A 12,209-nucleotide genomic window follows, 5' to 3' on the forward strand; every position below is an offset into this window, starting at 1 on the left:
TATAGCACCCAGGACCACCTGCCCTAGAATGGTGCCGCCCATAGTGGGCTGGGCCCTAACTCAAAACCGTGCCACAGACTTGCCCACAGGCCAGTCTGATGGAGGCAGTTTGTCGATTGAACTTTCCTCTTCCCAGGTGACCCGGGCTTGTGTCATGGTGACACAAACCTAACCAGCAAGGAAAAAAAAATTTTTTGGGGGGTGGGGGGGAACTGAACCTGGGTCCTCTGCAAAGCAGCAAGTGCTCTTAACCTCTGAGCCATCTCTGCAGTGCCCCACCCCACCCCCTTGGCATTTTCTTTCTTTCTTTTTAAGTATCTGAGCGATTTATGTGTAGTATTCTTACCATGGAATAATGGAAGGTTTACTTGTGACATCTCAGATGAAATTTCACAGGTAAATGGAAGCCTCGTAGCTTCGGATGAGAGGTAGGAGTGAATCCAAGGGCAACAAGTGCCAAGGCCCTGGGCCAGGAGGTTGGAGCCTGAACATGGATACACATCAGACTTCAAAGATATCAGGGTCTGAGGATCAGGAAATTTAAGAAAACGGGTAATGGGAGGCAGATATAAAAAGCCACTCGGCACAGTGCCAGGGGCCTCTGGATTATAGGCAAGTGGTCACGTATTTAAAGTATAGAACAGAAAGCTTGGGGGTCAGGAAAATGGCTCAGTGGATAAAGGTGTTTATTGGCAAACCTACTGGACCTGAGTTCAGCCCCCAGGATAGGAGAGACCCAAGCCTCCCATGTTGTCTTCTGACCTTACACACTGGCACATGTGCACACATCGGGGAGGGGAGGCAGAAAATACAAATGCAGAAAAAATGAAACAGAAGACTTTGTATTGGGTGCTGACAAACCTGTTTCCTTCCCATCCCCCGTTGGGGCCCCGTGACTGGAGAACCAGGGAAAGCCTTAGAAAAGAGTGAACCTTCTGCTGGAAGAGACAGCGCAGGATTTTCATTTTGTGTCTGCGTGTTTATTATTATTTATGTGTATGTGTGTGAGGCTGGATGAATGTAGCACATGCATTCAGGAGTCCTCAGAGGAGACAGAGAGGCCATCAGGGCCCCTGGAGCCAGAGTTACAGGCGGCTGTGAACTGAACCAAACCCAGGTCCTCTGCAAAACTAATAGGTGCTCTTTTTTTTGTATTTACTTTTGGTTTTTGTGTATTGGTGTTTTGCCTGCCTCTGTGTGTGTGTGTGTGTGTGTGTGTGTGTGTGTGTGTGTGTGTGTGTGTGTGACAGCATCAGATCTTGGCGTTGCAGACCGTTGTGGACTGGGATTTGAACCCAAGTCCTCTGGAAGAGCAGTCAGTGCCCTTAACTGCTGACCCATCTCTCCAGCCCACTGTAATTGCTCTGAACCACTCTCCAGTCCGTGGGGTTTTGGTTTTCCTGTTTGATGTTCCCCTGGGATAGTGCCCTACGAGATGGGAAAGGATGAGTAAGTAGCTCAGAAGAAGCTGTCCTGAGGCACAGGCCCTCTGGACACCGTAGCCAACTCCGCAGGTGTCTGTTTCCTCAGAGTTGTTGAAGCCGGGCAGAAATAGCTACCTCTAGAGGCGTCTTCCCGCTTGAGTCATTGAATACGAGCCACAAGGTGTGCAGCAGCAGCACCCGCTCCCACTGGGCTCAGCTCCCATGTAAAACCACAAAGACAAAGAAGTGGAGGGCGTGGCTCTGCATGACAGTCCCGCAGGTTGCCCGGGTTATGTCCACAGTCTAAGAAAAGCCACTAAACAACTTTTCTCCTAACCTTCATCTCGTTGTCCCAGTGGTTTCCTTTTTAGTGTCTGTCAGTATGTACAGTTATATCATGGAGCAGGTTTGTCTGTCCCTCTGTACAGTTATATCATGGAGCAGGTTTGTCTGTCGCTCTGTACAGTTATATCATGGAGCAGGTTTGTCTGTCCCTCTGTACAGTTATATCATGGAGCAGGTTTGTCTGTCCCTCTGTACAGTTATATCATGGAGCAGGTTTGTCTGTCGCTCTGTACAGTTATATCATGGAGCAGGTTTGTCTGTCGCTCTGTACAGTTATATCATGGAGCAGGTTTGTCTGTCGCTCTGTACAGTTATATCATGGAGCAGGTTTGTCTGTCGCTCTGTACAGTTATATCATGGAGCAGGTTTGTCTGTCGCTCTGTACAGTTATATCATGGAGCAGGTTTGTCTGTCCCTCTGTACAGTTATATCATGGAGCAGGTTTGTCTGTCGCTCTGTACAGTTATATCATGGAGCAGGTTTGTCTGTCGCTCTGTACAGTTATATCATGGAGCAGGTTTGTCTGTCGCTCTGTACAGTTATATCATGGAGCAGGTTTGTCTGTCGCTCTGTACAGTTATATCATGGAGCAGGTTTGTCTGTCGCTCTGTACAGTTATATCATGGAGCAGGTTTGTCTGTTGCTCTGTACAGTTATATCATGGAGCAGGTTTGTCTGTCGCTCTGTACAGTTATATCATGGAGCAGGTTTGTCTGTCCCTCTGTACAGTTATATCATGGAGCAGGTTTGTCTGTCGCTCTGTACAGTTATATCATGGAGCAGGTTTGTCTGTTGCTCTGTACAGTTATATCATGGAGCAGGTTTGGCAACAGAAGCTCATTATCCCTCTGCCATCCCAGCATCCCAGGGTCACAGGATCAAGTCCTGCCTGACTCCACAGGGGAGACCCCTCCTCAAAAAGTAAACAAGGGCCCTGAGAGTGCCCAGTGGCTAGGGGAACTGACTGAACTTGCAGAGGACTGGGTTTAGCTCCAGCACCCACGTGACAACTCACAACCTTCGGTGACAACAGCTCCAGGCAACTTGACCACCTCTTCTGGCCATTAAGGTCACCTTCACATACAGGGTACGCACAAACTCATGCAAACAAGCATACATAAAAACTGGAAAAAGAATAAGACAGGGAGGGTAGGATGCACCTTGGTCGTGGATGCATGCCTTGCATGGGTGAGGTCCTGCATTCAGTCCCCAGCACACGCACATACACATAAACAAAGTTTTTTAATCTTTAAATCATATCCACATATGATTTTAATATCCCGTGAGTAGAATGTAAGATTCCCCATTCCCTGGAGGGGTTTTAGGTACAACGCTGCCGGTCACTAACTACAGACTGAGTAGCAAGTGAATGACAGATTGGCAACAGTAGTTGAGGTCTGGGAAACGGGCATCCGAGTGTTAGATAATCTTCGATATTGCCCTGAAGGCTTGAAAGAGTTAACTGAACAGAGTTTGCCTACTGACACGGAAGGTGGCACCAGCATGCTTGACACCAAAGTGTGAGCAGAGTAGACCTTGATAATCCAGCACACAGAGCCCACGTTGCTCCACTCATAGGCGGGAAACAGATCCCCGCACTACAGCACACCTGACTGTGGCCAGCAGGCCAAAACACAGCCCGCCTACAGCCTCGGAAGATGACCCTCTCATCAAACTTTCAGTCTTAAAAATGCCTACGTGTCTATCAGTTACCATTTCATTATCTATGCACAAATGTGTATTTGCACACATGCAAATGATTCCCACAGTTACCACAGACCATTAAAACTTTGAACTGCAATACTATCCATAAAGCAATCGATCACTCAAAAAGCTGAAAGCTTGAAAAGTGTTTACTGAGCAAGAGAATACTTAGGTCAGGTCCGGTAATTTAGTCTACCCTGCCCTTAGGCTTCCTTAATTATTTTTTTTAATCATACAAAGTGACAGATTTCATTATGACAGTCTCACACACGTGTCACTACTATACTCTGTCCCTTGGTGTCCTATGCAGAACCTGAACTTAAATTTGTGTGTGTGTGTGTGTGTGTGTGTGTGTGTGTGTGTGTGTGTGTGGTGTGTGCAGGTCATGGGTGTGAACTCCCTTCTAGGACATTTAGTATGTGTATGTGTCTGTCTGTCTGTGTCTGTGTCTATGTGTCTGTGTGCACGTGCATTACACACAAAAGCACATATGTGGAGGTCAAAGGTCAGCTTTCTGTCTGTCCTCTCCATCTACCATGTGGGTTCCAGGGATAGAACTTGGGTCATCAGTCTTAGCAGCAAGCATCTTTTCCTGCTGACCCATCTCACCAGCCCTGTTGGCTTCTCTGAAAACCAAAGAACAGCTCTCCCCAATTTTGCAGCAGGAAGAGAAACCCTTGAGGAGCTTGGGTGTCCTCGGTGCATCTTGCTGCTGTGGCCTGCGTACTTCTGCTGCACAGAGGGTCAGGTCTTTGCTGTTGCCACTCATGTTTAGCAGAGAGCAAATGAACAAAAGATGGTGCAGATCAGGGGCAGGGACCTACCGCAGCCACTTCAGCCACGGCTCTGTGACATCTCCCTCCCTAACTTTGTGGTTCGCTTCTGCGACCTCAGAATGCCCACTGCAGGAGTCCTTTAATAAGGATACAGTGAAGCCAAGAGTGATTTGCACAGCTTCAACCCCAGCGCTGGGGAGGCTGAGTCCAGCGGGTCTGAGTTTGAAGCCAGCCTGGTTTACATATCAACTTCCAGGCCAGCCAGAGCTGCACACAGACAGAGACCCTTGTCTCGGAACCAAACGAGACAAAACAAGAGTGATCATTCTGAAGTGAGCAAGGGAGGGACAGCGAGCTCATTGGCCGTGTGTCCACAGAGAGGCAGTGAGGATGTCTGTACCCGGCTCCAGCCAGAGCCAAGCTTGTTTGGGTCACCCCGTGGGGTGTGCCACAAGTGCCACTGCTTCATGGCTTGCTTGTAGAACAGAGTAGCATTGATGCAACACGAATACGAATTCTTTAATAACTCAAGGCCAAGGTGTCCTCTTCTCATAATCTCCTCAGACCTCTCCTCCAGAGTTTATTGAGCCATCGCCTCCCAAGTGCCTACTAAGTGCCACACCTCAGGCCAAGAGCCAGGGAGATGGGTTTTTCAAATCCCTCCATCTCAGGCAGAAAGCGAGGTGAGCGGACAGATGTGAACCCAGCCCCCATGTCAGTCCAGAGGGAGAGAGACCAAGGTTGCAACCAAGATCTTGTGAGTTCAGAACACATGACCACATGGCATTTCGGTCTTGGATGGAGCTGCAGTCTGAGTAAAAGTAGTGTCTGTCCTGTGGGTATGGATGTTGTTCAGGGTGTTTACCCAGCACGCACAAGGGCCCCGGGCTCCATCCCCAACACACAGCCAGCAGGGATGGCAGAGCCAGGACAGTTGCAAGGGTTTGCTGGACAGCCTGTCAAAGCTCCATGTTCAGTAAGAGACCCTGCCTCGAAAAGCAGCGCTGGAGACAATGGAGGAAGGTGGCACTGTCTGGCCTTCATGTGTGCCGCCATGTGTGCACACACATGCACACACATGGTGGCCCAGGCCAGGACATAAGTTTGTGCCTTACATGTGACAGATCTCACTCTACTGTATAAAAATGCCATGCCTTCCTTAGCAGGCCATGGCATCCCCTGCCTGGAATCTTAGCACTCGCACTCGGCGTGCTGAGGCAGGAGGACCACAGATTCAAGCCAGCGTGGGCTGTGTGCAAGGTCCTTGCTTCCAACACATTATTTTAAACAAACAATACAATTTAAAGAAAAACAAAACATACTGCATATGCTATCTGAGGCACTGAGCATGCAGTAGCTGGATTCTACCCGCAGTCCATCAGCAGATTCTTCTAATCTGAGGGACTATTTCTGTTGTATTTTACAGTGGGCATACACTGTAGATGTGCCAGATTGAAATACATGGACTTACGGTGGGTCCCTGACCCCACTAGAGTCTCAGGAGGCCATCTCCTGTGTGGCCAGACGATAATACTTGACTACATTTCACTTACTTACTGTGCATGCACAGGTATGTGTACGCATGCGCCACGGCGTTCATGTGGAGATAAGAGGTCAACCCTCAGGAGTCGGTTCTCTCCTTCCCCCAAGTGAGTCCTGGGGTTCAAATGCCCGTTTTGAGACTGGGTAAGACTCGCCGTTAACCCACCGAGCCCATCTCGCCAGCACTGAGGGTAATATATATATATTTTTGGGGGGAGTGGTTCGAGACAGGGTTTCTCTGTATAGCCCTGGCTGTCCTGGTACCACCAAGACATGTACTTGTTCTTGCTGGGATGCATAGCAATGGTAGCTCTTCATGTCAGCCCCCAAGTCCTCCTGGATGAGTAACAGGCATTGACTCTACCTGTGTTAACTGATCCTCTCCCTGGCTGCTATTAAATCACGCCTGGCCGGCTCAGACATTGTGCAGTACCTACCATGTTACAGTGGTTGAACCCTAAGGGCCTGTGACTTGAAGAAACACTGACCGATGCAGGTGACACAGCTTGTGTTTCGGTTCAGGCCTACAGTCACATGCCCCTTATTTTTAAGTTGTCCATCTGGTTGATTGGGGAACTAAAGCCCATTTTTATGCAATGAGATTGGATGTTTACAAGTGTATTTCTTTTTTGTTTGTTTCTCTTTTTTTGTTTGTTTGTTTGGTTTTTTTTTTGTTGTTGTTTTTTTGTTTTTTGAGACAGGGTTTCTCTGTGTAGCCCTGGCTGTCCTGGAACTCACTCTGTAGCCCAGGCTGGCCTCGAACTCAGAAATCCACCTGCCTCTGCCTCCTGAGTGCTGGGATTAAAGGCGTGTGCCACCACGCCTGGCGGTTTTTTCTTTTTTAAAAAAATTTATTTATTTATTATATGTAAGTACACTGTAGCAGTCTTCAGGCACACCAGAAGAGGACATCCAATCTCATTATAGATGGTTGTGAGCCACCTTGTGGTTGCTGGGATTTGAACTCAGGACCTTCAGAAGACCAGTCAGTGCTCTTAACCGCTGAGCCATCTCACCAGCCCCTACAAATGTATTTCTTGGGTCTGGGAGTATCAGGTAGTGTTAAAGCGAACAGTTACCCCAAAAAAGACAAAATACAAGTAAACCAGATACAGTGGCCTCACCTTTAATCCCAGGCATGCAGCAGAGATAGGTGGAGCTCTGTGAGTTCCAGGCCAGCTAGGCTACAACAGCAAGACCTTGTCTCCAAATGAGTCAATAAAACCAAACAAAATATAAACCAAGCAGCCTTCCTTCCCTGCTGCTCCAGAAATGGGTGTGTCTTCAATTTGACTGACACACAGCTCCACCTTAGTGCCCCGCCCCTTTGTACTAGAACAGTGATGGTGACCTGGTGTGACACTGCCTAATGTAAGACTTCTCCTCTGAAAAGAAACCCGTGGGGCCATCGATGGCTCAGTGCATACGAGCACTCATGGCCAAGCCTGATGACCCGAGGTCACACTATAGGAAGAGACAGCTGTCTCCTGAAGTTGTCCTCTGACCTCACACGTGCCGTAGCAAGTACGCACACACAGGCCTTTGCACTCACTCACACGCACACAGACACACATGCACACACACTTGTGACCTCACACTTGTGCCATAGTATGTATGCATACACACATACATTGATAGATAAATGTCAATTTTAAAAAGAAAAAACGGTAAAAGAAAGACTTACATTATTGATTTAACTGTTGTATTTAAGTTAAAAGTTAGGGCCTGTCTTTGAACTAAGTGCTAAAGTCGTATCTTAGCTTTTTTCTCCCTGAGTCAGGGCTCACACTCAGGTGTGCACCATTAGTTGTTTAGTTGTTTTTCCTTCTTTTCTCTCTTCTTTCTTTCTTTCTTTCTTTCTTTCTTTCTTTCTTTCTTTCTTTCTTTCTTTCTTTCTTCCTTCCTTCCTTCCTTCCTTCCTTCCTTCCTTCCTTCCTTCCTTTCTTTCTTTTTTTCAAGACAGGTTTTCTCTGTGTAACCCTGGCTGTCCTGGAACTCACTCTGTAGACCAGCCTGGCCTCAAACTCAGAGATCTGCCTGCCTCTGCCTCCCGAGTGCTGGGACTAAAGATCTGCACCATCAATGCAGGACTTGTGTGCAGCATTCTTAATGAATACCTTAGTGAGTTATTTAATGTGTAGACAAAATGAAGATGACGTCAGATTTTGGCTTTCTGGATGTATTCCAGTTTCCTTACGTTTAAACACATAGGTAACATCAGTGACTTTTAATTTGATGACCAGGGCCCTAAACTTAAAATATTCATAAGTTTCCTTGTTCGGTTTGAGTTTTGTTGTCTTTTCAGGCAGAGGTTTACTATATAGTCCAGGCTGGCCCAAAACTACCCTGCTGCCTCAGCCTCCTGAGAGTTGGGATTATAGGTGTATGTCACCACAGCCAAGGTTCTAGGTTCTATTTCATAGGGCGTGCATGCATGGCTTCTGTTTTGCTTTGTGATGTGAGCACTGTGGCTTTTGGTGCCCCTGGCTGCCTCTACAAATGAAATCACCACCACTTGAAATGTTACTGCTGATGCCACCTCTCCCAGGTCCCTCTCAGTGAGCCTCTTTGGTGACTCCCTCCGAGTCACCAAAATTGTGACTCGGAGCCCCAGACCTTATGTCTCTCTTACGATGCTGGCATTTAAAAGTCCCATCCCACCATCTAGTGATTGCCATATCCAGGGATCCATCCCATAATCAGCTTCCAAACGCTGACACCATTGCATACACTAGCAAGATTTTGCTGAAAGGACCCAGATATAGCTGTGTCTTGTGAGACTATGCCGGGGCCTAGCAAACACAGAAGTGGATGCTCACAGTCAGCTAGTGGATGGGTCACACGGCCCCCAATGGAGGAGCTAGAGAAAGTACCCAAGGAGCTAAGTGGAACTGCAACCCTATAGGTGGAACAACAATATGAACTAACCAGTACCCCGGAGCTCTTGTCTCTAGCTGCATATGTATCAAAAGATGGCCTAATCAGCCATCACTGGAAAGAGAGGCCCATTGGACTTACAAACTTTATATGCCCCAGTACAGGGGAACGCCAGGGCCAAAAAGGGGGAGTGGGAGGGTAGGGGATGGGGGGGTGAGTATGGGGGACTTTTGGGATAGCATTGGAAATGTAAACGAGGAAAATACCTAATTAAAAAAATAAATTAAAAAAAAAAAGTCCCATCCCTTTCTGAACCTGTCATGTAAGTGAGTCCGATTTTAGACATGGTAGTAGTAATTAATTAGTAAACACCTGACAATCAGAGGAAGGCCCAGTGAGGACCGCATGCCCGCCGCAGGGTCCCAGTCACGTGCTAAGCTCCTTTCCCTGTGCCACAAGGTCAGCTTTCCTGAGAAGTAATGCAGAAAACTTTAAAATGATCCTTTAAGCGTTTTTCAAAATACATATACTAAAGGGTGTTGTTGTTGTTGTTTAAAATTATTGGGAGAGGGAGAGACAGGCTCTCACTATGAGACCCACAACAATCTCGAACTTGCAACCTCTCTGACCTCCTTAGTGCTTCAGAGTGCAGGCATGTGTTTAGGGGGATGGTTATAGTCTTGCCCAGCTTGAGAATTGCATTGCTTTTCATTTCTTCATTATTATCTCGCATGCATACATGATGGAGGGCCACACACGTGCCACGGCACCCACAGTGTGCTTTTCCAGGTAGCCCATCTTTCTGGTCCAAGAAATGCATGTTTACCCCTAGCAATGTCTGGTCCCAGCTTGTGCAGTGGCAGCAATACTCCCTGCCTATGTCACCCACCCCCGGCCACCATGGAAGATAGCTCGTAGTCGCAGTGACTCAGGAATCAGATGTTCCATTTTATTTCATTTTAATTTGTTTAAGTTAAAATAGCCAGGGTTGGCTAGTAGCCAGCTCACCAGCCAGCACAGCTGTAAGCCTTCCCCTGAATCTGATGGCACAAAACCTACAACAAGTTTATTACAGAGCTCTCAGGCCTGCAAGATGGCTCCTGGGGAAAGGGGGCCTGCCACCAAGCCAGAGTTAGATCCCTGAAACCCACATGGTGCAGACGCTAAAGTTGTCTTCTGACCTCCACATGTGCGAGAGCATGCGAGCGCACTCGCGAGTACACACACACACACACACACACACACACACACACGCAAATGTGATTTTAAAATGTAAAGATCTTTTTCATTCTTTGAACTTCAATATAGAAATGGAAAGTCTAGACACAGGTGTGAAGACACACCTCCCTCCATATCAAAACACTTAGATTTACAAAAGGAAACAGCGTTGTGATGGATGTAATCTCGGATGGCGGCTTTCACATCAAAACCTGGTTATAATGTTTCATTTCCCTCAAAAAATCAACACATTTTGATATTTTTTAATTTATAGATAAATGATATAATTTTGTATTTTCTGAATCTCTTTGGCCCTTGTTTTATAATGAAAGGGCAATTATATGTTTGGGGGGGGGTTGTTGTTTTTTTTTTTTTTAATTTTCAGGTACTCCTGGAGAAAATGCAAACAAATGGTTTCTCCTAAAACCCTGGGGGATAAAAAATTGATTTCTCCTTCCCCATCTGAGCATGTGCTATTTAAAAATCCCCCACCACTGAACATGGTTTTGAGCTACAAATTGCCAGAGTATTGGTGGGGGTGGGAGTTGGGGAGGGGGCATTGTGTTAATTTTCTGAAGGGTTGGCACTGCCGACACAGTGACCATCTCGTTCTGTACAGAGGGGGCATGGCCCTCTAAAAACATCGTTCCTTTAGAAGGCGTCTCAGCTGCATTTAAGGAACACGCATCATCATCCATCCAGGGCATGTTATTTTTTTTCCCACGGGGCGTTTGAATGTTATTAATCATCTTTGGTCATCAAGAAAGCACAGGACTCGATTAAATCAGTCAAGGACATTAAATCCCAGCCTCGCTCAGTCTGCTGGCATACCGACACTGAGTTGAGGAACCATTTGCCCAAGTATCATTTGGTTTGGAATTGTACGCCTGTCTCTTTAAATCTAAAAAAAAAAAAAAAAATCCTTTCAGAAGCTGTAGAGAGAAGGTGCTAGAACTGTGTACGATCATGACTGGAAAGCAGGATCCCTCAGTGACTGCCGAATCTTCCCAGCACAAGACAGAGAGGCGGCTCGCCACAAGCTTCCCCTGATCCCCCCACCCCACCCCCCCAGAAGAAGGATGACCCCACCGACCAGCTCACAAATCCAATTCAATTGACAACGCAGCTCTTTCAAGGGAATGAGGCGGAGGCTCGCTTTTATGTTAAAAGCCACCAGCATCCTCCCCGCCAGACATGGACATGACATTTTTAAAGGAATTATCTGGTCACCGCGTTTTAAGCAGACGGCTCTGAGGCGTCCGTCCGCGCCAGTCTCTCTCCTCTTCCTCTTTGCTTTTGCATATATGTAATTCCGGAGGTAAAGGGGGGAAGAAGCCTGCCGGGGAGTCAGAAGGCATCCTACTAGCGATCAGCTGACACTCCTAACTGAAGGCTGCAATGTGTCGCTTATTCGTTTTATACCGTGGGAGCTGCGGGGACTAGCAGAGAGCTGAACTATGCATTTCAAACAGCGGTGCTTGTTCAGAAAGAGGGGTGAGAGAGAGGCAGCCGGCGAGGAAAGAGCGCAGCTGGACTTTCTCCTTCTCTTCATCCATTTCTGCAGGATCATGTATTCGTAAGGGATGAGGCGGGCCACGGCGATCCCAGGCCTGAGCCGCGGCCTACCCAGTCAGTTCAGAGCCGGGCCCTCCACTATCGGAACCGAGAGCGCTTTGCCACGATCAAATCCGCGTCTTTGGTAAGCTGGTCCTCCCTACCCACCTTCCCTGCCTTCCCCTCCTCCCTGTCTGGCAGCCTCCGGCCCTCCCTGAGCCTCCCTCAGCTTCATGCATGGGAGGAAAAGAAGCCAGGGATGTTGTCTCCCTCCAAATAATTTTATTCATTTCAGGGAAAAAAAAAATTCTGTTGGCATAGCAACCTGATCTTAGATATTTAGCATTGTCTATGGCATAGGGGGAAAAAAAAACCTTTGTGTGTGTGTATGTGTGTATGTGTAATTTTGTGTGTATGTGTGATTGTGTGTTGTATATGCTGTATATGCAGAATATAAGGCTTTGAGATGAGTTGCTGGCATAACCAGTTTTTTTTTTAAAGTGATCTGTGTTTTCATCGAAATATATAATGCTAAAAATATTTTCAAGGTATGGATGTGTGTGTGTGTGTGTGTGTGTGTGTGTGTACAGGGCACTATGCTGCTTTTTAAATAGGTGCATGTGTGTCTCTATGATGTACACACATACACATCAAAAGGTAAAATAGGATCTAAAAAAAATTTTTATATGGTTGCCGGCTACCATCTGTAATTGTAGAAAAATCAGACACTTGCTTCCCAGGGATAGTCCACCGGTTCGTTCTGGTTCAT

The 12,209-nt window shown here is 47.1% G+C and overlaps 1 protein-coding gene across 8 annotated transcripts in view; it reads left to right on the top strand.

Moving 5' to 3' along the window:
* Nucleotides 1-12,209, top strand: part of Taok3 (TAO kinase 3) — a 154,991-nt gene that overhangs the window by 109,535 nt on the left and 33,247 nt on the right. For all 8 annotated transcript variants that reach the window (XM_006530385.4, XM_011248219.3, XM_011248220.3 and 5 more), the window contains one exon: nt 11,451-11,585. In XM_006530385.4, coding sequence (XP_006530448.1) covers nt 11,451-11,585 — 135 coding nt within the window. The remainder of the gene's footprint in view (nt 1-11,450; nt 11,586-12,209) is intronic.

The sequence above is a fragment of the Mus musculus genome, chromosome 5 (genome assembly GCF_000001635.26).
Source record: "Mus musculus strain C57BL/6J chromosome 5, GRCm38.p6 C57BL/6J".
NCBI lineage: Eukaryota > Metazoa > Chordata > Mammalia > Rodentia > Muridae > Mus > Mus musculus.